Source organism: Callorhinus ursinus, unplaced genomic scaffold (genome assembly GCF_003265705.2).
Source record: "Callorhinus ursinus isolate GAN/ISIS: 27379988/994484 unplaced genomic scaffold, GSC_fseal_2.0 scaffold30, whole genome shotgun sequence".
Taxonomy (NCBI): Eukaryota; Metazoa; Chordata; class Mammalia; order Carnivora; family Otariidae; genus Callorhinus; species Callorhinus ursinus.
In genome coordinates, this window is record NW_027397092.1 from 13,002,830 (window position 1) to 13,029,152 (window position 26,323).

A 26,323-nucleotide genomic window follows, 5' to 3' on the forward strand; every position below is an offset into this window, starting at 1 on the left:
CGTTGTGTTAATGGCATTCAAGATAAGGATGTCATCTGAGCTAGTGCCAAAAAGTAAAGTTCTCACAGATCTTTTGGTATTTCTCTGATGCCCATTTAAGGCTAAGTTTAGCTTAGAGAGTGTGAGGTTATAAAATGTTCTTAACAGTATCACGAGTGCAGAAATATGTGTATGTGTGTGTGCGTGCGTGTTGGGCGCACGTGAGTTTGACATCTGTGGTTGGTAACATTCTCTCCCTGGTCCTTCTAATTTCTTTCTCACTAAATCTTCAGGGTGCAAGAGAAAGGCAGACACATTTTATTTCTATAAAACAAGTTCAGCTCTGATACTTAACTATGGTACTTAACTATGGAGTTTAAATAATGTTATTGTAGCATAAAAGTCAACCATGATGTATCTTGCAATATCAATACAGGAATTAGTCCCAACCTGCTCTTTCTCATTATAATGAGTTATATATTTTTTCATTCAGATTAACTGCAGGAAGACATTTCTAATTCTCCCTTAACTAAGAAGCATTCCTGGGCTCTCACATAAAGTTGTCCCTACTCCTATTACATTATTTACATATTATATTCTTTTTAATGTTTAAGTAGATGACCACTGCTGTTCTTTAGTTTGCCTCTCATTAACAGAGTTTTATTGTTTGTCTTTGTGGCATGAGCTCCAACTACCTAGCCTAACACTTAATAAGCACTCAAAAGATACGTGAAAATTAATATTCATAAATAAATTGACCTCATTTAAAAATAAAAATTACCCTCTTATATATTCTAACTTATGGTTTAAAAAGCAAAAAGAAATAAAATCTCCATAGCACTAGGGGGAAAACTATAGATATTTTTAAGATTTGGGAATGCAGAAAGATTTTCTACGTATAATACCAAAGGAATAAATCATAAAAAGCCTTTTCAGGGGAAATAAACAGGATATATCAAAAGCTTTACATTTTCACATACTCAACAACTCAGCAGTTGCATTTCTATGCATTTCTAAGAATAAAGTCAAGGTTACAGATTTATCTACACAGATTCTTATCACGGCATTGCTAAAATACAAATAAGCCAACAAAACAAAAAGAAAATCTGGAAATGACCTTAAATATTAACTAATATACAACAATAACTATGATACAAGCAGATTTCATGTTACAGAAGGGTGGATTCCAGTAAGGATGGAAAGATCCCAATCTTCAAAAGCAATATATGTGTAGTAGAATAAAGGATTCAAAGCATATCCCCCCAAATTTTATAAAGTAGTTAATTCTGACTGGAAGAATTATGAATAACTGCACATTTTTGTTTATCATATTTTTGAAACTATTTTATAATAAACGCTTTTTAAGATAAGAATATTACAATGAAAGGATTTTTTTCTGAAAAGTACTGCTTATACATTTCTTGGAAGCATCAAATCCATTGTGTATAGAATCCTGCATAGTACACCCGCTTAATCTCTCCCCATGCTCCCCTGTACTCCTGGTCACACTAATTTGCTGTTACTTCATAGGCTAAACAAACTCACCATGTGTACTTTATAATAAATTCCAAGACCATGCAATTAGTTAATTAATGCATGCATCAATTATTTCTGAACACACTTAGGTCTGGTCTCCCTAATACCCAGAATTCAGGAAAACCCTAGTTTGCCTGCCTCCACTCTTGTTTTTGGAGAATCTAGATATGGTCTGAGTAGGCTGAATAGCTGTCCCAGTTACTTCACTTCCTGAAATAGGAAGTATTTGGGTGGATGAACAAAAATATACAGAATAACTCAAGAGCTTATAATCACACTTCAAGTTGCGAATATGCAAACCTGAGGGGTAAGATTATGGGTGCCTCCTTTTAGAGAAGTCACCATCATCTGGACAAGAAGGAATGGGCTATCCATCTGCTAAATGCCTAGCTTAAGCAGAACCATAATAATACAGCATTTGAACAACCAGGATTCTGACTATGAAACCCTGCTTCACAATGGGGTGAGAGAGTGAGAACCTGTTACTGGAGATATTCAAGCAGAGGCTGAAAGACTCCTCCAAAAGGCTTTTAGACAGTGAGATCATGCATGAGGTTCTACAACTGGATGATTTTATGAAACCTGTTCCGAAGAGAAATCCATCCATGTTTCATTTTACACAAAGGCTTGAAAGTTTCTATTTCATAGACTTTAACATTTGATCTCACCTCTTTTAAAGTAGCTTTCAGATTCACAAATGGAATTTTTCTTAAAAAAGTCAATAGATTAACCCAACAATGAATCATGGAACACTACATCAAAAACTAATCATGTAATGTACGGTGATTAACATAAAAAAAAAAAACTAATGGTGACTAATATAATAAAAATTTTTTTTAAAAAATGTCAATAGATTAAAAAGTTAATCTCCAATCTTCCTTTTTAAGGTACCATTTACTGAAAAATGTACATTTTAAATGAAATGTCACTACGTACAAAGATATTTGAAATTCACCAAACTTATGCATTTTTAAAAGAAAATCATGTTTACATGATAAAAACAGCGTGTAGTAGTAATTTATGCATAATTTAAAAGAGTCTAGGGTATATTTCTAACAGATGGTCCTTATATAAGCCTTAAGGAAAATTCAAGGTGCCCACCCCATCCCCTACAAATTTCTACTGATAAATAATAAGGTACATTTTAAGTGTTTGGGGGAAAAAAGCACCAGGTCTTGATATATGATGTTAATTCCATTTCTCTGTATTTTCACGTATATATTAAGTGCAACATTTATCTTTTTTTCAAATGCCACGTATTTGGAAAGAGAAGCCAAAAGAGCTGAGTCTCTACATGTGCCTTGGACACAGCTGGGTTGTCTGCCTTCTACAATCAGCAGTGCTAAGTATAAAAGGTCATTGTATGTATCAGCATGAGCGAGAAGAGAATTCCAAAGAGGTTCAGCTTACCCAGCACCAAGACTCAAGTTAAATACCATAATCATGCCAGCCACTCAGTTACCACTCAGTCTCTGTCTCCAGTCCGGAAACCAGTCTGCCAGAAGCCTAGATAGCTGGAAAAGCAGCCATGTTTTATCATACAACTGATCCCCCGAGGCCAATTTAAAGGAAAATTATATGTGTCCTACATTAAGGAGGAAAAACATCCCTCATTTTACAAAAGTCTTTTTTTTTTAAAAGAACAAAGAACATATATTTTTGAAACTCTGTAATTGAGAAACACAATATGAACTTTAAATGTTAACAGGGCATGTGAGCCTATTCACTAAGCTCAACATAAATGAACTGTTCCTTGTGTATCTGTATAAACAATGTTTCTTAAGAAAAACCATGAACTCTACTTTTACAGGGATTAGCTATTACAAACTAAAATATTCCACTGAAAATATCTTCTAAAAGCATGTAAGTTCGTATTTGCAATACAGAGTGAGAATTATTAACTTTGTTTGGAAGAAAAAAAGTTTTAGAACTTTCATCGGAAGGGTATTAATTGAAAAGATTTTTAAGAAGCAAACCCATGTTTTAAAAAATATTCTTCAGGCCAATTCATTAACTAATTAGTTTTGTAACTTCTTCTGAAAACATGCTACTGTACGTGAAAGAGATATGTATGTCTTTGTTGGATTCCCATAAACGTAGTAAGGACTAACAAATCTAATGAATGGATAACTGTTGAAGAATGCTGATGTAATGCCTGGAAGCCTTTGACTTGAAACTGCCCAATTCCTTTGCCAATTAGGAATTGACCTTGAAATCTGCTTCAGGACGAGAGAACTACAGAGGTTATGTGACTTCCAGAAAAATGAACATCATCTCCACCAATTATAATGATGTTTGAAATTTTAAACTGAAATATTTTTCATTCTGTAGTATTTAAATAAACTTAACATTATGTAGGAAATTTGTGTTATTCCATTCTCAACAACTTACCTTTTTATGCTAACATTTCATAATTAATTTTTCTGTCGAAAATAAAAGCATCTGGTAAAGACATTTAAATTTGCCCTAAGTATAACCATAAACTCTGTCATTTGTGGAATGTATTTCAGTCCCAAGAAATCTCAATTACCTTAGGAATAATTTAAATATCATAAGGTTTATATACATACCAGTGTATGTTAAAAGGCTTCATACATCTCATTTTTCAAACTTTAACTAGAATTCTGATTTCTCTATTTCTTCTTAGGATTTAACCCAAATATTAAGATAAAGTTTTTGTCAGGGTAATGAGTATAATTTTTTAAATCCAAGGTTTCTTTGCAATTTAAAACCTCTTTATGTATATAAACCATCATCACTACTTATCTGTAATATTACAACGGCATAGCTTCATACACTCTAATGTTTTGCAACAAAGAAAGCGCTGTACAAGTTTAGATACTATGACAAGCCCTGGGAAAATAAACTGAGGATGTATGTCATCATGAGTGATTATATAATATTGCTTTCAGTTTAACCTTATTTTCACTCATACGGTTCAGTGTTAAATAGTTATCACATTTTTTAAGATTAACCATCTTTGATATGCCACTGGCACCCATTTGCTTCCAGGACACCATTAATAGTCCATTTAGCACATCGACACTGGAGATTTCCAGCAGTCTACCGATCATGAGTTTAAGTGCTACTCATATCATGGTAAATTGGTTTTACATTGGCTTGGCTGACCATTTACATGGGTAAAGTAGACAATGCTGGATGCCTGCTGAACATCCACTCCTTTTCTCCTGCCCAACAGAACTTCCACCAGGGCCTCCTGAACTGAGATCACTCAGTTGGAGATGGAGAAAACTGACACTCTTCAGCTGTTGTTAGTTATGTCTCGTAATCTTACCTAGTTCGAGTTACAGACATCATCAAAGACGAATAAAAATATAATTTCATTAGAATTTTCTTTGGATAACCCAAAATTGTATGTTTTTAGAACAAAAGAGACTTCTCCAAAGGGAGGGTCTCATTTCTCTTTTCTTACCTCTTTCGCACTGTGGACCAGTGAATCCATAAACACACGCACAGCGGTTAGGTCCGATACAACGTCCACCATTCTGACACCCATTTTCACAGACAGCTGCACACAAACACAGCAAGAAGCTCATTATATAGTCAATCTCCAAGTACAGGTGACCGCTGAACATCAACAGGTTTGAACTATGCCGGTCCACTCATAAGCAGATTCTTTCCGATAAGCACAGTACAGTGCTATAAGAGTATTTTCTCTTCCTTAGGCTCCTTAATCACATTTTCTTTTCTCTAGCTTACTTTAAGAACACAGTATGTGATACATATAACATTAAAAAACATCTATTAATCCACAGTTTATGTTATTGGTAAGGCTTCCAAACAAACTATTAGTAGCTAGGTTTCTGGGGATTCAAAAGTTATACACAGATATTCAACTGCGTGGAGGGCTGGCACCCCTAGGCCCTGTGTTGCTCAAAGGTCATCTGTACAGTATAGTGTGGAAATGCAGCCCATAATGGATCTTCCCTCTCAAACACAATCTACAGATTATAGAAGGCATTTAAATAAATATACATAACGTATATTGACACAAAAGCCTACACAATTCATGTAAATCACATTGTTAGGTACACATCTGGTAAATTTTTTTTTCTTTTAAACAAAATCACAAGGATTGGCTGGCTCAAATGCTCATACTGTCAGAATGTAACTATTCAATTCGTTATTTGAGTTCTATTACCCCCATAATCAATTTTTGCAGGTAAGAAATTAAATATGGGAAAACGTAGGAAAAAGGCGGCAGACTATAGGTAGCAGGGAGACAGGAAAAGAGCGAGGGATGTGATATGGAAAAATAAAGAGGATATGGCAAAAAAGAGAAGAAAAAAGCACCCACCCCCAAGACAAAAGACCGGAGTGGGTAAATAAGAAAAGGAAAAAAAACTAACATGAACAGTGGGGGCTGGGGGGAATACCATCAATTCAGCAATGAAACACCAAGATAGATAACTAATGTGTACAGAGTACGTACAGGATATAAAAGGAAAGAAGGAAAAAAACCTCACTGTGTCGATACAAGAAATATTTTTATTAAAAAATTAACCCAAAATCAAAATTTTTAAGACGAACACAGGCAGCATACACTCTTTCACTCCTTTCCACTTGTCACCAGGGAGACCAGGATTCAGTTCAGACTCCATGGGCCCCAGGGAGCCAGAACTGACCCTGAGCGGCTCCCCTCCCCCACTGCACCACCCTCAGCAGCCAGAACCACAAAGAGAAGACCACTCTCTAAAGACCATTCTGGACATTCCCTGAAAAATCACTATTCCTACAAACTCTCCTGATGGCAGCTGAATCCAAGAATCATGCCTACTCCGAGAGAAAATACTGGTACTAAGAGCTTGTCTATCAACCCAATCACCTTGTTGAACATAAACACTGTCCTCACAGACGAAGAGGATTATATTCTATGACTTGTGTCCAAAAAACAGAGCTTAAAACATTAAAGCCAAGCGAGGGGGCAAAGCACATCTGTATGCATGTCAAATGAGGTACATACCGAAAAAGGGAAGCTCAATATATAAACTGATATCTAAAAATGCAATAGTGTTCCTATCTCCTTACCACGAATACTGAGCTGGATTACCTATTTTCATCCAGAATGCTTCCAAATGGCTTCTGTTCTGCTAACAGTACAAAATGAAAACATGCTTTGAAACAAAAGACTTCTTTATCTTAAAGCACCACTGTGCCAGGGGCTTTAAAATTCTTTGTCTGTATCAGGCTTTGCTCAAAAGCAGGAAGGATTCTACGTACATTCGCACAAGTGCATCTCTGGAAGAACCACACCTTTCTGCTTCTTCACTTGTGCCTACACAGCATGTGCAACTCATCCCTGTCCTGAAATATGGGCTGGGCAATAAACTGGATGAACAAATACAGAGGCTAAAGGAAAGGAAATAAAGGTTATGAGAAGCGTGAGAAAGATGGGGGTGGACAGGAATGTGGAAGAAAACAAAAACCTGTCAGAGAAGTCTCAGTGGTGTGGAACTCCACAGAAACAACGGCCAGCCACTTGAACATTGCAAATGTTAAAAACACATACTGCAAAGAGGTAGCCCTTATCTAATGTAATTAATTACGATGCGAGAGACTTACTTTCCATATCATCAAACTGTAAGAAATATAAATGGAAATCACTTTCCCGGACGTGTTCTCTCATGAGATCCATGCTAGCCTTTAACACACGATTGGGAAAAAGCATTCATGATTGACATTCAGGATGCATCCTCGGGGCTAAGTGGAGAAAGGGCTTCTCTCAGGGTTTTCCAAAATAGACTTCCAAATCCCAGGTAGGAGAGGAGGGCTGCATAATCCTTGAGTGTCTCCTGAAGAGCCTGTCCAGGTGTCTAGGTTATACTGACAATGTCTCTCTACTCATTGCTTTTTTTTTTTTTTGTAGAAAATAGTTAATGTTCATAAAATTAGGTAAACATACATGGTTTTATTATTTTAAATGATTTAAATATTTAATTTCCCTATTTTAATTTTTAATATGGCAAATATCAGCAGACATACCCCATTTAAACAGAAGATCTTCAGGATCCTCAATAATTTTTTTTTTTAAATGTAAAGAGCTCCCATGAACAAAAAGGATGAGACCCACTGACAGAGCCATTTGCTTTTATTTCCATTCTTGCCTGAGAGTGAGCTCTTCCAGGACGGAGACCAGAGTTTGCTTGCCTTTGTATCCCCATCATCTACTGCAGAATTTGATCCATCACAGATACTAAAAAAAAAAAAAAAAGCCTGCCATACATGAAAGCCTTGCAGCCCTTTTCCCACTATTTTGCAATGCAGAAAAGTCACAGTGAACAGATAAGGAGTTCTGTTGTTTCCAGCACATCCTTATCATGTCATCTTTCTGATTCTCAGATCCCTTGCTGAAAATCAGGTTAATAGATCCTACCTGAGAGGGGCTTGAGGACTAAATAAAATGATGTATAAAACAAAGTGCACAGTGGCTGCACACTGAAAGTGTTTTACAACTTTAATTCTCCTTCTCTTTTATTCTACAGAGTATTTGTATGAAAATAAGATTTGTTCTCCACCGTCCAAAGTTTACAATGAAGAACAAAAACAGCAAAAGAAGTACACAATGCATATAATAGAATAAAAAAATAAAAGAGGTAATTTTCCTTCTTAAGAATGAGTTTTGATGAAAGTTATTTTATGAAGTAGTTTTTCTTGTAACAAAACATAACAGAAACGGAAATTTACATTTCAGCTGGAGTTGGAAAGAAATGTGAATATGCCTAAATTTCTACCATGGAAAGAAGGCTGACCACCAGGAAGAAAGAAATGCTTACACGTGGTGTGGGATAAAGCAAAAGGCAATGGAGAAAAACCCATGCTACATACTCTCCACACCAACTTCCCAGTGATCTTCACACCCAGGCCTATAATTAACCTATTATCTATATAAAAATTCAGTCTACAGGCTCCCAAGTTCGTATCTCCCTCAGCTCTCTCCGAAGATCTTAGCTCATACATCTTTCCAATTGGAGGTCTAACAGACTTTTTAAACTACCAAGTCCAAAACAAAACTCTTGCCATCCTGTGTTTGCAGCTCCGCCTAACCCACGCCCTGCTCAGTCTTCCCATTTCAGGAAATGACATGACCGTTCACTCTGGAGCTCCATCCAAATCCTCCAGTTGTCATCATGGATCTTTGTGTCTGTTTTTCTCCCCCAGCGCACCCACCCCATCAGCACACACTTCCTTCCATAGATTCTACCTCCGAATACAAGTCCAAGACTAGCACTTCCCACATGCTCAATTACGCCAGCACCATGCACCAGCACCAAGAAGCTGCTAACTCGCCTTTCATGTTCTCTCTCACCCTTTCTACGATCCAGTAGCAGCCAGAGTGATTAATTTTTTTAATTTAATCAGATCATATCACTCCACTGTTCAAACTACCTCAGTGGCTCCCCATAATATTTAGAGTCCTGATTTCTTTCCTTGGTGGGTAAGGCCGTCCACCACCATCTCTGAACTCACCTCGCACAATTACCTCCTTTCCTCTCTTTAGGCACATGGGTTTCTTACCATCTACAAAACATGTGAAATCTGTTCCCACCACAGGTCCTGTGAATCTGCTTTTCCCTCTGTCTAGAACACTTTTCCCACTGACCTAAAATGGGATCTTTAGGTCATCTTGTTTGCTCACTGATACACTCCCAATACCTTGCATAGCACGGGGCTCACAGGAGTGACTCAGTAAACACTGCTGAATGAAATGAAAGAGTGCTTTCTAAGGAATGCTTTCCACATTTCTGGGAAGGCAGCTAAGCAGTTTAAATGTTTTTATAATCCTCATTTTAGCAAACATATTTCCAGGACTTTTCTGGATTCACAAGCTGAGAACTGTTACACCTGCTTCCTTACTCTCAGTACTATAATGCTGTCTCTGTGTTGCACAACTTTGCAAGTGTCTTCCTTACACCAGGTCTTGAGCTGATGTGTACGAGGTGTCATACCTTGCACCTTCATATTTGCTGTGAATGAATTTTGCCGGCTACATGATTTGCTTGCACCATATGTTCTATTAACCCGGAGCAAATGTTGGGCAATGATAGTTTTGTCTCATGAGATAGCAAACAAATTTTCATATATGCTGCTCTTCTGATCCAGTGCTTTTTCCTTTCCCTTGACTGAAAAGTGGGGGTGGGGATGGTGGTGGGCATTGGTATGGTTTGGCACAGGGCAGAAGAACATAAAAGCACCTTTACTTTCCATTTCTGTGCAAAGAGCAGGGAAGGGACACTGCAGCTAGAACTTTCTCCAGAATCTTCAGGAAAATACATATATACACAGATATGCCCCAGACAGATACAGCAGCTGAATTCAGGCTGACAGTGGCTGGTTTCATGATAGATTTTGAGCAAATACTCTGAAAGATAAGTTGAGGCAAGGCTCTTCCTCCTGTAATTCTAAAGTAATTATGATTTTCTCCCCCTACACAACAAAAGGTTGAGTTTCAGGAAGGATAATTGTGTTTCTTCGATTGCTACTGAACTCTATAGAAGAGGAATACAATCAGATCTCCTAACACTTCGGTTAGGGTCTAAAAAAGGTGTAAATCTGCTTCCTTATAAATACTGTGTTCACAGTTTTTTGTTTTTATTTTTTTTTTAGTGATTATAAACTGGAGTCCATTGTATAAAATTAGGAAAATGCCTAAATATTTGAAGAAAACGTAGAAAAAAAAATCATCCATGAAAAAAGAAAGTTTGCTACAGTATCTGTTACACTGTTGGCTAGCTCTTTGTTGCTCTTGCCGGGCCAACCCTAGCCCAAAACCCTACACTGGCATCTCCTATTCCTGCAAGAAAACTGGTCTCAATGCACTGTATTCTCTCAAATTCCTTAACGCTCCACTTCCCACACTTGTCAGTCTCAGATTATCTTAACAGCAATAGCCATACCTGCAAGCTGCCTACACAGGGGTCTGTAAACTACGGTCCACAGGTCAGATCTGGCCCACCACCCGTTTTTGTATTGCCCATGAGTTAGGAACAGTTTTCACATTTTTCTATGGTTGGAAAATCAAGAGAAGAATCATATTTTTGTGACACATGGAAATGGTATAAAATTCAAATTTCAGTGCCCAAAAATAAAGTCCTGCTGAAACCCAGCCAAGTTCTTTCATTTACTTAGGGTTTATGGTCACTTTTGCGCTGTAATAGAAGAGCCAAGTGGTTGTGACAGAAACCACTAAGTCTAAACTATTATCTGGCCTTTACAGAAAAAGGTGGCTGACTGCTGACCTGAACAAAGTATTTTTCTTTAAATTGATTCACCTACTTATTTTCAATTATTTTAAAGGAAAACTCCATAGCATTTATAAAAGGAAAGCTGTATTACCCTAATACCTGGAAGGCAATCTTACTAAGAACAACCACAAGAAGATACCACTTCACATCCATTAGGATGGCTATCTCACTCACACACACAAAAACCAACAAACAAAATAGAAATAAGCATTGGTGAGAATGTGGACAACTTAAAACCCCTGTGGACTGCTGGCAGGAATGTAAAATGGGGCGGCCACTGAGAAAAACAGTAAGGCAGCTCTTAAAATTAAAAACAGAATTAGCACATGATCTAGCAATTCTACTTCTGGGTATGGTACTCAAAAGAACTGAAAGCAGGGACCCAAATGGATGGCTGTGCATCCATATTCACAGGAGCCAAAAGGTGGCAGCACCTCGGGGTGCCTGGGTGGCTCAGTGGGTTAAGTGGCTGCCTTCGGCTCAGCTTGTGATCCCAGGGTCCTGGTTTCAAGTCCTGCATCAGGCTCCCTGCTCAGTGGGGAATCTGCTTCTCCCTCTCCCTCTCCTTCTGTGTATGCTTGTGCTCTCTCTCTGTCAGATAAATAAATAAAATTTTTAATAAAAGAAAAAAGGTGACAGCACCTCAAGTGTCCATTCATGGATAAACAGATAAAAACAAATTATGGTATGTACACAAAATGGAATATTATTCAGCTTTAAAAAGGAAGGAAATTCTAATACATGCTCTAACATGGATGAGCCATGAACACATTATGCTAAGTAAAAATAAACTCATCACAAAAGGACATATGCTGTATGATTCCACCTATCCGAGGTGGCTAGAGCAGTCATATTCATAGAGAGAAAGTAGAATGGTGGTTGCCAGGAGCTGGGTGAGGGAGAAATGGGGAGTCAGTGTTTACTGGGCAGAGTTTCAGTTTTGCAACTCAAAAAAGTTCTGGAGATGGATGGCAGTGATGATTACACAACAATGTGAATATACTTAATGCCACGTAACTGGACACGTAAAAATGGTTAAAATAGTTAATTTTATGCTTTATGCATACTGAAAACCATTTTTTTTCGGTTTTTAAAATTCCAACAAAAATAAGATTAGCTTAAAACAAGGTAGATGTTCTTGCACACCTACTAATTGGTTTTTCTATGTTAAAAAGGTTGACAAGAAGTTCTTAGGGAGACCCTGAAGATTAGCAGTGAATCTAGACCCTGAAATCCAAAGGAAATGAGAAGGCACTTTGTTACTATTTATGATTCAGTGGTCTTTAATGTCATGTCCTTCTACCCATCCACACTTAAAAATATGGGGATTCTTGAAAGAGTCCCACAATTTGGGAAACCCAAACCTCCAGTGTTCTCCAGTGATATGTCATAATCCAAGAGCGACCATCCCCACATCCTTGTTAAAGTTATTTCTTAATTAGTACAGAATATTCTCTAGTAAGTGAAGAGGAGACCTTATTAACTGGATTAAAGTTCCCTCTTTCACAACGAAATATGATGTTTTAAAAATCATTTCAGAGCCCTGCACTGTTTCATTACATAATTAAGTATATATGAGCAAGCGACAATTTAAAAGATTGGCTCTCCTCAGGTTAATTTTGGGATAGCCTAAAGAGAGTGAAATCACAACAATCTTTACCACGTCTTCCGGAAGGTATTCATGTTTTATGGAGCAAGATTTAAAAAAAAAAAAGTAAATATTAACTTGTGATATGGGTCAAATCTGAGGAAGTACTAGTGGGATTCAACATCAACACTCTAAAATACAAAAATCTTAAAAGAGAAAAAAAAAATCTCCTATGATAAAAATTAGAAATTTAGCTGTAAGGTATGGCTTACTACATAAAGTTATTTTTTTAATGATCATAGGCTTTACAGGTCCTTCAGTCTTGAGTTGGTATGAAAAACCCAGTAAATCAAATAATTTCTAATAAACGAAGTTCATTCCAATGTTCCTTACGTTGTCCACAGTAAGTTCCAATATATCCCTTCTGACACTGGCAATGGTCATCCGCACAGGTTCCTCCATTCATGCACCTAACGTTGCACTGCTGAACTGCAATGAACAACAACAACAAAATATAAAACTATTAATCACTGAAATTTTAGTATCTGTGAGTTATAAAACTATACTAAATCTCCAATTCAATGACAAATATATTCGACAGAAATGTTATGACCCACATATATACTTGTGTAAGTGCACACATGCACGTGTCTGTTACAATGTTATTCCGTAGGCATTTAAAATAGATTACACTTTCAGTGTTAAATCAGTATGTGGTGACTGGTAGCATAGTTTCTAGGAGGTGGGAGGCACTTGTGTATCCACTCAGGATGCAGGGGCTGAGTGTCTGCCCTATGGGCTCAGCACCCTGCTATAACGGAAGACTTAGTATCCACCCTCATGCAGCTAACATTCCCATAGAGAGACAGACAAAACACAAGTAAACAAACACTACAATGCCATTAGAGACTGTGACAAGTTCTCCAGAGGAAACTGTGTTGTAAAGGAGAATAGCCTGGAACCAAGGAGGAACCTAGACAGGAGGGAGACAAGACCATTCTGATGTGACACATAGGAAGAGTTCTGAAGGAAGAGAATGAACCAGGCGTAAGAAGTACGGGAGAGGAACCTCACAGGGAGAGAAACCAGCAAATTGAAAGACTCTCAGATGGTGGAGAGTTTCCTCTATTTGAAGAACTGAAAGAGTCATATGATTAGAGTCAGGCTGGGAACAAAAGATCTTAGAGACGCATCCAGAGGCCAGCCAGGTAATGCAAGGTCTCCCAGACCATGGAAGGGATGGCATTATATCCCAAATGCAAAAGAAGTTATTGAAAGAGTTTAAGAGAGTAAAGTGATGCAATTTGTATTTTTAAAGGATGCCTGTAGCTTCTCTGCAGAGAACAGATCTGAAGAGGGCAAGAGTGGAAGCCAGAGAAGCCATTGGGAGTTACTACCATAGTCTGGGTAAGAGATGAGGGGAGCTGAACCACAGGCTACCAGTGGTGATGGAAAGGAGAAGATGCATTTGAGATATGTTTTCCAACAGAACCCACAGGTCTTGTTAAAAGAGCTGACATGAGAGAAGGAGGAAGAAAGTAAAGAAAAACAGTTGCTTAGGCACTGGGTAGAGGGCAATGGCATTTGCTGAAGCAAGAGAAACCGGAAGAAGTAGACTGTGGGCAACAATGAATCAAATTCCCTGCTACCAAGTTTCAGAGGTGTACTGGGTGCATTCCAGTGGAGATGTAGAACAGGAAATGGAACCTGTGAATAGGAGGCTCAATGGAGGGATCGATTCTGGAGACAATTACCGTGAGTTAGCAACGTATTGGTAGTAGTTGAAGCATATATGCAAATGAGTTCACCCAGGGAGGCCAGACTGTTGAGAACCCCAAACCCTGAGCTGAGGTCTAATGAAGAAGATGCAGACAGGAGACTAAAAAAATAATAATCAAGAAAAGGAACACTGTGGCCACGGACACTGCACAAGTGGAGGAAAAAGAATATTTCATAAAGAGGGCAAATAATGGTGCTCAATGCTTTGGGGTCATTCCAGGATAAGGACTGGAAAAGAGAGAAACATTCCTGATGAAAAGGGGGTACTACCCAAGGCCATGGCAGTTCAGGGATTCCCTATGAAGTTATATACCATAAACTGAGGGGTAGGCCAGTGAATATTTAGCTGCTCAGGAGGAGGATTAAGAAGTTGAACTGTAAAATTTCTCCAGGATTTTTTTTTCCTGAAGGCATAGATGAGTAAACTAAGACAATGGATTAATGAAAATATAGGTAAGAATATCTTCCAGGCAGTCAAACCAGAAAGGTTCCTGAAAGCACTGGAGGAAGTCTGCTAATCAGGGTAGTCAAGAAAGCCTGGATGAATTGTGAAGAAGAACTTTAAAACGCTGAGAAAATGACACATTATTTTCAAAGAAAATGAAACTAGAAGGTTTTACACAAAAGTTTCATCAGAAGGCAATGACATTGGTCATTTAAGTCTTGAATCTTCAATTTCTGAGTCAGACACATTCTCTACTACCTCTTCTGAGAGAAAATTTGGAGAGATAAATGTTAAAAATAAAACAACGTCACTCTGGCTTGAGGCAGATTCAAAATTTTACTTAATTACTGAACAATTAAATAAACAGTATCTGCTTCCACCTTGTTATAATATTATCTTAAACACTGGCCTAAAAGATTAATCTTGAAGACCTGACAATCCTGAACTGGGTCATGAATAACACAATTCTAGTCCACTGTTGTGATCTTATAGGACCGCCGAGAGTTAGTACATGTAAAGCAAAGTGAGTTAATATATGTTAAGCATCTGGTCAGTATATAATATTCATTGTCAACCCAATCGTCTTATCTTTCTCCTTTAGTTCACCCACGAAACAGGCCATGAACTACGGGATTATGCAAAGGCAATAAATAGAGCCTCGGGTTGGAGCCTATAGGTTTAGCCATCAGAATACATGGATTCAGATCTATGTTACCCTGGGCAAGTTACTAAATTCACATGTGCCAAACTCCTTTCTCTGTAAAATGGGATAATAATAGTACCTCATAGTTTTCATGTGAAGATAAAATAAAATGCTATAGTCAAAAACATAAAACAGTGTCTGGCACAGAATAAAAACCCAGTAAGTTACAGTTCTTATTCACAAAGAATTTCTTTTCCACTGAATCAGGGCACTTTTACTGCAGAGACACGTAGCTTCTGCACCAGAATGAAACCATTCTGCTTAATAAAAAATCACTCCCCTTTAGTTGTTGGTGGCAACAATTAAGTCACTGAAGATTTTTACTCCAAAGATTAATACAGATCTAGTTAATGACAGGAAAATAATCATCGATGCATATCCTTGTTGAAAAGGACATTTGGTATTTATTCACAAGCTTCAGAACAATGCAGTAAGTAAGGTCACATCTAAGAAACATACTTGATTTTGATCCACAGGTTGGTGATATTTGGCCGCTGGAACAAGTACACATGTTAGGACGCGAACAAAATCCATCTCCACAACTATTTCTACAAATTGCTGTAGGAAGCACAATAAGAAAGTGAATGAATAATTAGGTAATAAACCACAGTTTACAAAACAAGAAAGCTACAGTCAACAACAATAAACCTGAAAAACTAAGATAAAAAATCTGATTTCAGATATGCAGCAAAATTACCCATTGCAGACATGAGACTAAGTCTCACAAATATCCTTATGATAATGTGCAAACAAATGAAACTACTTCAAGTTCCATAATCCTTTAACTCTCCTATCAATACAGGTCATGTTTTCCATTCAAGGCAGAGTGTTTATACACGGAATTTACCACAAGATGACAGTCTGGGTCATAGGAAGCTGGAAGGATTGAGGAAACCCAGAGGTCCTACATACTCTCAGAAAACATAGCCCACTGTGGAAAAGACGTTCACAAGACATAGAAAATATAAAATGGGCTGAGCCAGAGACTCCAAACCCCAACTAGTTGGCCAAGCCCTAGGGGTTCCATGCACATTCCTTCCCAGCTGGTATCTGACCTGCCCCATCATCAATCTTTGTTCTCCTTAATAAATCCCTCTCTCCTTCCTCCTGCCTTTCTTCTCCCAAGCTATCACCACAACCTAGCCTATTCCTGCTGGTCAGAAAAGCTGCTGCAACATTTTGATGGAAGGAGAGTCAAAGCCTCCTGCAGCTGTGACCTCCAAAGTATGAGGGTCATCACAGCGAAGAATGTTAGGCTCACTGACACAGCACATACCGTGGATCCTCAAAATCATTAGCAGAGTGCCTTCAAATGGGAAGTCTCTCCCATAATTAGAGTCAGTTCACTTAAGAGCTGAGAGAGTCATCTCTATACCCACAACTGAATTCTTTATTTGTGCACAAAGCCTATGTGCTTTAATGTTCCACGCCTGGGTCCATGAGGACAAGGGGGTGTCTGGGAACATTCTCAAACTAGCTATAAACATCATGCAAATGTGCACGTGTCTTTTGCTAGACAGAGGTCTCACAATTTTCAAAGAGATCGGAGACCCCCAGTAATGTAAAGGGCGTGTTGTATAGAAGTAAGCTAACTCAGGGCGCCTGAGTGGCTCAGTAGGTTAAGCATCTGCCTTCAGCTTAGGTCATGATCCCCGAGTCCTGCCTCTGGCTCCCTGCTCAGCAGGGAGTCTGCTTCTTGCTCTCCTTCTACTCCTCCCTCTGCTTATTCTCTCTCTCACTCGCTCACTCTCTCAGATAAATAAAATCTTAACAGCAACAAAAAAACCACAGAAGTGAGCTCATTGTTTTTCTTCCCCAAACTGCCATTTGACATCCATGTAATATGACCAGCATCTCCATTAGCACTCCTTATAAATAAAAATGTCATAGATCCTAGTGTGAAGATAGAAAACTAGTTTTAGGCAAGAACATGGTTCCTGCCATGGAGTTGACTACTAATTTTTAAAATGTGCTACAGTTTCAGATCACGAATAATGTTCCAATGACACATGTCCACTAAAATACTGTTTTATTTCAAAGCTCCCTCACCCCCAGCAGGCTGCCATTTAGTCAAGGCTTAGGTGATCTATAGTGCCCCTACCCAGGTCCTAAACCCAAGGAAGGACTCATGGCTGGAGACTGGTCATCCTCAGACAACAGATCCCAGTCAGGAGCACAGGTGTGAGCTCGATGCCTGTGAGCCCGTGAGAAGCGAGAGTGTGCAGGCCCTTTCTCCTCACACTCATCTCAAACTATGAGATGCCTCACCTCACCTAACTACTTGTCCCTCCCACCATCATGAAAACCATGAGACCCAGAAACAACAGAAGGAGAGGGAAGGAAGACATGGGTGTTAGGGTTTCTCCGATGCTGGGAGTAGATGCACTGTATAGTGAGGAGTACATAGGATGAAAAAGGTCTGATGCTCAGTTCCTGCTGCGCCATGGCCCCATTACAAACTTACAAAAAGACCACACAGCTTCTCTGGGTTTTGTTTTCTTCTTCGTAAAATAAAACAAAGGGATTATCGTGGGAGTATTCTGATGTCTTTTTAGGTTCAAATGCTATGATTTCAGGCCAACCCTTTCCCATTCCACTGACCAAAATGCATTTCATAGCAAAATTTCACAAATAAATTAATAAACTTTCCCACAGCTTCAAGTTCTAACAACGTTAGGAAGAAACAAATGAAAAGTGAGAAAGTCAATTCCATTTTTTTTTGGAAACAAATATTTGCAAGTTCAGAAGTACTTCAATGATCTTTGCAGGCCACAGCTAAGAACACTAACAACAAACACAGAAACTCAAATCAAAATGCATTAGGTTTCCAGTAGTTTGAGAAATGCATTTTTCTCTTATTATCTTCACCTCTTCATGAAGCCTGGTCAACACCAAACAGATTAAAATTCTAGAAAGTAATCATTTTTAATATCCTTCTATCAAGAAAAAAATGCTGATGTATAAATGAAATAATCAATCTTTGGTCCTCGTATTCGATTTGTATTTTACTTCTCTCTTTTTGTAAGTTGCCTCAGAGCTTTGCCTTTTGCTAAATGGTGGAAATTCAATAAATATAATAAACAACTTATTATCACCAAGAAATCCTAGAATAAAAATTCTTGATTTTGACTTAATAATGCTTTCAATTTGGTTATTACCTCCATATATTATCATTTTAAATGTCAAAAATAATTGCACTACTAAATTTAACAGAAAATACTAAAATTCAAAATTTATGTGAGATCCATACAAGAGAATAAAAAAGCATTACATTCTTCCTCTATTTTATGCACTATTTTATACTCTTGGGTATTTGAATTACTTTTTTAATATGCTAATATTTTTGTAGATAACTCTAAGTGCTTAATATATATAAGTGATATGTATATGTATATATATATATATGTTTCTTGGAGATACAAAGATAACTTCAAAATTTATGCTTTTTAGAGATTTATGATGCATGTAATTTCCAATGTATTTCACAGGTATCCAAATATTTCAAGTAGTAGAAATGCAGGCTACAATAGTCGCCGTTGCTCTGAGATTTCCAAAGCTGTTCTTCTAAACAAGTAAAGAGCACAATGTTACCGAAAAACTGTAAGTATTTAAAGCAGACACTCAGAGGGATATATATATACACACACACACACGTACCTATATATTTCTACATCAAATATTCTGGAAGGCTCTGTTCTCTGGAATTCCCATTCCACACCGATCCAATAAAATCTGACTTTACAGATTTTCAACACATACCATAAACTGATCCCTTCTTCTCGGCTGCTCTCCAACTCAATAATGGCAGTCCCATTCATTACATTCAGTGAGTCAGACTTTCCGCAGTGCCTAAGTCATCCCAGCTAGTATGGCAGGTGTGTGGTGAGTGACATTAGCTGTTATAGGATTCTAGGAACCATGTTAAGTTTAAAGCAGGCAAAGTAATGCCCTACTGGCCTGAAAGAGTAAATACACCCTCCATATATGCCTCACATCGATGATTTCTGTGTTGGGGAAAAAAGAATGCAATACCCTTTCTTTCTTTTTAATAAAGGTTTCTCATCAGAGGATTTATATAAAATATTCATGAATCACTTTACACATTTTTTCCCATTTTTGCCTGCCTACTGGAAATTGTGGGATTTTTAGGGTAGAAAAAATTATAAGAAACAAAAGTCTTCACAACACATGAGACTTCACTCCTTTTTGAAAGCTGCAGTGAAATAACACGAAAGGTCTATCGCAAACCCACAAAACCAATAAATATAGAGTCGGAAATGCCACTACATCCTTATTATCCCTTGGCTAGTGTGGCTTGCCCTTTTCCTCTGTTCACAGTTGCCTAATTATCTTTTCCCTGGAGAACATGAAGGTCAATCTAAAGTCAAGATTGGCTCAAAATGAATGTGCTGTCTATGATACCTGGCTCTCCTCTCAACAAGACAAATGTGACTGCTAGATAAATACACAGGAGAAGGCTGGTCACACTTCAACTCACGGATTCACAGGCATGTGAAATAAGACATCCCACGGTCCATCACTATGAGGCTAGTAACTAATGAATTCTCCAGTTAGAACCTGGGAGAGCTAGGTACACAATTTGTAAACTAAATAAAAGAATAAAACTTTGAAGGTCAGAGATGCAGAACTTTGGAAGCTCTAAGCTTCACACTTTGGAAATCTACAGTACACTATGGGATGTGGGGCCTGTAAATCCTAAATTTAAATACCTTTATAAAAAATAAAAAGGTCAAGCCATTTGGGAAGAGTTCTTTTAAAAAATTTTGTTGACCTGGGTCAGCTGTAACTCCCTATGGGAGTTCCTTTCATATCTACGTTATGTGGCTGTTGAGATGAAACCAGAGATAATAAAGTGGTTTTGTACAAAGGCCTAAGAAAGCTTGATCTTCAAAAGGCCTAAACCTCATGCAGTCAAAAGCCAGATAATTTACATAATCACATTGTGGTCTTATCTGGACTCCTTTAGGAAAAAGTGGTTTTGAGTTATCTAGGGAATTGCTGTACTCCCCCCTTTAGTTTGTATTAATAGACACAGAAAGATAAAACTTCCAAGTATCTTTGAAACCTTTATCATTATTGCCCTTCAACAGAGTCTAGAAGCGAAGTCGAAACTGATGTAAACCGGCTGCTTCTTCCCCAACACTCAAACGGGGCCACGTCCCTAACTATCACTGCTTTGTGGCCACTGGATTCTAAAAGCAACTCTGTGTCCGGGACAACTGAATCCAAGAACTCAGCCCTGACATGGGGTCAAGCGCGCTGCCCAAACTGGGATCCCACTCAAGCACTCACGGACAATGCATTGGTTTCCTCCAGGAAGCGTCTTCCATCCCGGGCAACAGTAGGAGTGGAACCTGGATCCGCACACGTTGGGCCTGCGATGGACAAGCGAGGTCACACACACGCAGGGAAGTTGTATGGTAACACATTAGCGGTTTTCCCAGGCAAAAACCCTGAGCGAAAAGATTTCGGGACAACAAACAAACCAAAACTGCACTTCAAATTCTTGGGGCTCGGTGCACAGACATGGAAGTAAATGGGCTGGAATGGGGGAGGGTCGGAAACGTCTAAACCTTACTATTCATCTGCCCTCCCTTACTGCCTTTTTTAAAGGGCGAAAAGAAACATGGAAACATATAATTTCCTACTACTCTAGCCTCCGGATGCAGAGAACAAAGGGAACACTCTGTTTCAAAAATCCTTGCCCTCGTCCCCAAATCCGTCCCTCCTTAATCCACTTTGGCCCCGACGTGTCAAAGAACGAGCGTCGGAAGGTGAAGCGCTGGAGTTTGATGATTAGAGCGAACCGTAAGCCCCGCAATCGTTCTCAAACAAAAGGCTCAAGAGCTGCGCCCCCGACGGGGGGGGGGAGCAGGCAGGCTCCACCGGCCCCGACGCGGACTGGACTCAAGCCCGCCCTCCGCCCGACACTGGGAACCTGTTCCCGCACCGCAGGCAGAGCCTGCGCTCTACCAACCGCACCCGGGGGCCTTGGACCCAACCCCCCGAGGGAGGGCTTTTTGCCGGCTGAGCTGCGGAGGAAAAGGGGGAGGCGCTCCTGGGAGTCCTCTGGATTCTGGTGGAGGGGGCCCCGGGTCTAGCCGCCAGAACTAGTTTCAGGGAGGGGTGGGATGGAAAGCTGCCAAGCGTAGGTTTCCCCCGGCCTCCTGCCCACCTACCCTCGGAGCACGTCCTGCTGTCCTCGCCTGCGGACGCGGCTGGCTGCGGCGGCGCCCTCCTCACGGTACTCGGGCACAGCGAACCCTCCTTCAGAGCCCGCCGCCGCGGGCCGGACCTGTTGCGGCGGCGGCTGGGGCCGGGGAGGCTTGGGCGGTGGAGGCTGGGGCTGGCCAGCCGTGCCCTGCGCCCAGAGCGCCACGCAGCCCAGCCACACGAAGTAGGGCTGGAGACACAGCCGCCGCCGTCTCCCCATCGCGGGCGCCGAGAGCGCGCGGACCAGGGTCCGCGGAGGGGGGAGTGCTGGGAGACAAAATCTGCGCGGCCTGAAAAAAAAGTCAGGGTCTAACAAGCCCTCCGTCGGCTCCGGAGACTCCCTGGGGCTCGGGCTCCCTGCAGTAGCGGGAGCCCCGGACCGAGCGCCGGCCCCCGGGCTGCCGGCGGGACGCGGGCTCTAGCGCAGTGGGCGGCGAGGCGCGGCGGCGGTGCGGCCGGCAGCCCCGCGCGGTCCACGTTGCATCCCCCGGGCCACGGCCCCGAGCGACTCCAGGACCGCCAGCGGGCGGGGGCGGGAAATTACAAAAGTAACCCGAGCAGCCGCGGCGTAAAGTTACAAAGAAAGCGGACCTCAAAAGAAAAAAAGGGCCTGCACGCAGCGCCTCGGCGGATTCCCGTGCGCTCCGGGAACAGATCTTGGAAAGCTGCGAAATTCACCAGAAAGAAGCCGGCAAACAAAAGTCGTCCCTCAAAGAGGAAGAGGGTCTCCTCCCGGCTCGCCTGGAGTCCCGCGGGGCAGCGACGCGCCGGCGGCGGCTGAGCAGCCGAGCTGAGGTGTGCGGGGCCAGGGCGAGCCGCCGGTGAGAGGGAGGGCAGGAGGCTGGACGCCGGGGAAGATGCGGCGGGCGAGGGCGCGGCGCGGGGGTTTTGAGGCCCGGCGGGGCGTGGGGCGGGCCGGCGGGCGGCGGCTGTCAGTGGGGGCTGGAGCGCAACCGTCCACACGTGGAGCGCAGCCCCGACCCAGGGGCCGACGCAGAGTGGGCGGAGACAGAGTTAAGGGGCGAACGGGTGGGGAGGAACAAGGGGAGCTAGGGGCTGGGGGAGGGGAAGAGGAAGGAAGGGGGTAGGGTGAAGGGAGGGGAGAGGACTGAGTTTGGGGAGAAGGGGGGCAAGCCTGAGAGGAAGACCAGGGCTGGAAGAGGGACTTGGAAGGAGGGATTGGCGAGCCCGGGTGCGAGAGGAAATGAGCGGGGGATGGGGGCGAGGTTAGAGCGAGGAGAGAAGTGGGAAAGGGGAGGGGGGGCCAGGGGCCTGGGGGCCGGCTGGAGGGGGCCAGGCGTTAGTCGGCTTTGCTTCCCGTCCCCCTCAATTGGCCGCTAGCTCTGTTTTGACTGTACAAAGCGAGTAGACGACGGGGGAGGGGGCGGTTAGGGACCGGATTTGGGAAAGGAGGCAGCAGCCCCTTCCCCTCCCCCTCTGCCCTCGCCGGGCCGCGGACCAGGGACGAGGGTCTCTAAAGGCTCTTGGCTCGGCTGGACCCGCAGCTGAACTTCCCCTTGTCGGGCAGAGGCCACAGGGTTGAGGAGGAGAACGGGTACTCCCGCGAGGACCCAGACCCAGACCCGGGGTGGGGGAATTCGCAGCCAAGTAGAAATAGAGACTCGCGCGGGACTTGGCTGCAACCTCAATCCAAGGAGGCCCGGCCCTCTCCATCGCCCTCCTACCCCCACCTTCCCCCCCCCCCGGATAGGCGTCAGTCTGTGGGACCCGAACAGCGGCTGGGCGTTTCCAGATTGAAATGCGCCCTCCACCTCCAAGAGGGAGCTCACGCTGCCGCGGTGGGCCTCGGCTGCATGCCGGCGCCGTGGTCCCCGGGAGTGCGCGCAGGGGGTGTGCTCCGGAGTGACCCCTGGCAGAGCTCTGCCGGGGTTTGCAGCCAGAGAGGAGTTAGAGCCCCTGGTGGCGGGGGTGTGGTGGGGAGGGGCAAGGGTAGGGGGGAACCACAGAGCTGGTAAATGGGTCTTGGGGCATAGCCTTGGTTCCTGGCTTGGACTCCTCATTAATGATTAAGCCCTAGCGATTGGTGCATCCAGGCCGGCGACCTGCCCTCTGAACCCTTAGAACTGCCTCTGCGTTCACCAGCCTCTGGGGTCTTCCTTTGTGGCCCTGCTTTCATGAGGTCTCTGTAAAGCCCTAGTCGTTTCTTAACCCATGGCACTGCATAATTAAAAATCAAACATTCCTGAAAACTGAAAACTAAGGCTAACTATCCAAACACAGTTTAGGAAACAGTACAAGAGAGCAATGTCTGGATTATTCAGGCCTAGGGAACTTCACTTTAAGGGGATATATATATCCCCCCGCCTGAATTGCCCAGATGTGCTATTTGGCCGCCAAAATTCTCTGAGAATTGGCATAACTCCCTTCTCTATTTTCCAAATGTAGTCAAAGAGTCTAACTTACAATATTCTCATAAATCCTTAAAAAAAGGTAGGACTCACATAATTTCATGGGAGACACCAATTTGTACAAATTCAAAGAAATTAAAGACAGTAGTAGAGGTATTTGTCAGGCACTGTGCTTCAAACAAATGAAACCATTTTAACTAAAGGAACTAAATAAAGTAACTATCTCCTGGCTGAAGGTCGTGTCTTAATTATACTCTTTAAAACATTTAACCTTGTTAAATGGATTTTTGTTAATACTTACATGGCTTCAGGGTTCATTCCTGTCTGTCACATAAAATCCAAATGCTCTAAAATTGCATATACATGTATCCTTTGACTCAACAATTCAACTTTCAGAAATCTATTTAAAAGATATGCAGGCAAAAGAAATGATGAATGCATTCATCTGTTCATTGCAGCACTATTTGTAATAGCAAAATATTAGAAACACAAATGTCCCATCAGTAAGAAAATGTTTGAATGTAGTTTAATACATTCAATGAAATACTATGTAGCTGTAAAAATTGAATGGGGATCTCTGTCCAGTCCTATGGAGTTAATCTCTCGATTATGCAATTCAGTGCGGGGTGGGGGGGGAAGCCAAAGTACAGAGAGAAATAGGCAAATCCATTGAGATAGGAAGAATACAGGTTATCAATGTCTGGGGTGGGGAGTTGGGAGAAGGCAATGAGGAATTATTGTTTAATCGGTACAGAATTTCTACAGAATGATGAAAAAAGGTCTGAAAATTGTGATAATGGTTGCACAACATTATGCATGTACTTAATGCCCCTGAGTTGTATACTTAAGTATGGCTAAAATGGTCATGTTATGGTATGCATATTTTACCAAAATAAAAAAAAATTAGTACAAGGTGTAGGGTATTGTTTATTGTATGCGACTTGATAGTGTGTGGCTGTGGGTGCATTTTTAAAAATAGAAGTGTAAACCAAATCTAATAAAAATGATTATCTTAGGGAAGGAAGAAGATAATGAAGAAGAGACAATAATGGAAGATAGATGTTTGTAAATATGCCTTGGTTTATAGTTCTAACTTTGGGACCATGTATATATTTTATATAATTAAAGACAAAGTTAAATTTAGAAAGAACAACACCTAGGGGCACCTGGTTGGCTCAGTCAGTTAAGCAACTGACTCTTGATTTCAACTCAGGTCATGATCTCAGGTTGTGAGATGGAACCCCACCCCATGTCAGGTCGGGCTCCACACTCAGTGTGGTGTCTGCTTGGGATTCTCTCTCTCCTTCTGCCCCAAGCCCCACTTCATGCGTGTTCTCTCTTTCTCTCTCCCTCACTTTCTCCCTCTCTCAAAATAAATTTAAAAAATCTTAAATAAAAAGAAAGAGCAATGCCTAAAAATTTAGAACTGAAACAAATGAACCTATTTATCACACTGGTGGTGTAAACAGAGGGAATAATTATTTAAGGTGTTAACACAATATTTGAAATGCACATCTTTAGAAAGATATAATCTAAGGATGAAATGAACCAAATTCAAGAAATTGCATTCAAAGGTGGTAATATGAGAGAGGGAGAGAGAGAAAGAGGGAGAAAAATATTAGAAATGATTTCAGCATAAGAGAATGGAGATACATAAAATAAAAATAAAAATGTTGTAAACTTAAATTGAACTATAAAATGCCAATATGAAATTAGAACTTATCTTTATCTTTCAAAAAATATGCGTTTCCTGATCCTACACATTGAAAAGACCTGAAAGTAGGGAAAACCCAATAACAATAAACACCCTTTGTGCCCAGATTATGGTTCCTAAACAACAGTAAAAGGAATGAGAGCTCCTTGGTTAAGAGTCTGATTTCAGGTTTGGGGCATTATATATGTAAGATATGTTAAATCTAAACTATCTATCTTGTCATACTTGAAAGCAAGGAATTTATCACTTATCAAAAGAAAACTGAAGCTAACATGAAAAAGATCCCACTGACCAAGGATGGGAAAATTTGAGCATCAAAAAGAAAAATGACCACAAAAGATTGAAATATATGAAATACAGAAATATTTAAGAGTTCCAAATGATATCCCAAATAAAAATTAATTGGTCCCTTCTAGAGGTTATTAGGCACAGCTTATTTTAGAAATATTGATAAATAAAATAATCATGTATTCTGCCTTAGCTGGAGAGACTTAAAGGAAATATTTCTTTTTAAAAAATTATAGTTGTAAACACAGGAATGATAGAAAAATCACAACTTTGCAAACTGTAATGAAATAATGGATCCGAGGAACAGTTGTCAATGACTGCTAAAACCATTAAGTCAGGCATTCCTACCTGGAGTTTGTTTTCTCCCCACTGGACATCTGGCTGTATCTGGAGATATTTTTTGTTGTCACAACAAAATGGCATGT

General features: G+C 40.8%; 1 protein-coding gene across 1 annotated transcript in view; it reads right to left on the reverse strand.

The window, feature by feature from the left end:
- The window catches only part of FBN2 (fibrillin 2), a 255,478-nt gene extending 233,640 nt beyond the window's left edge, over nt 1-21,838 (reverse strand). Inside the window, exons 1-5 of the mRNA XM_025860885.2 lie at nt 21,494-21,838; nt 20,607-20,689; nt 15,753-15,851; nt 12,760-12,855; nt 4,949-5,044 (exon numbers count right to left, since the gene is read on the reverse strand). Coding sequence (XP_025716670.1) covers nt 4,949-5,044; nt 12,760-12,855; nt 15,753-15,851; nt 20,607-20,689; nt 21,494-21,747 — 628 coding nt within the window. The 5' untranslated portion in view covers nt 21,748-21,838. The remainder of the gene's footprint in view (nt 1-4,948; nt 5,045-12,759; nt 12,856-15,752; nt 15,852-20,606; nt 20,690-21,493) is intronic.
- Between the last annotated feature and the right edge of the window lie 4,485 nt (nt 21,839-26,323).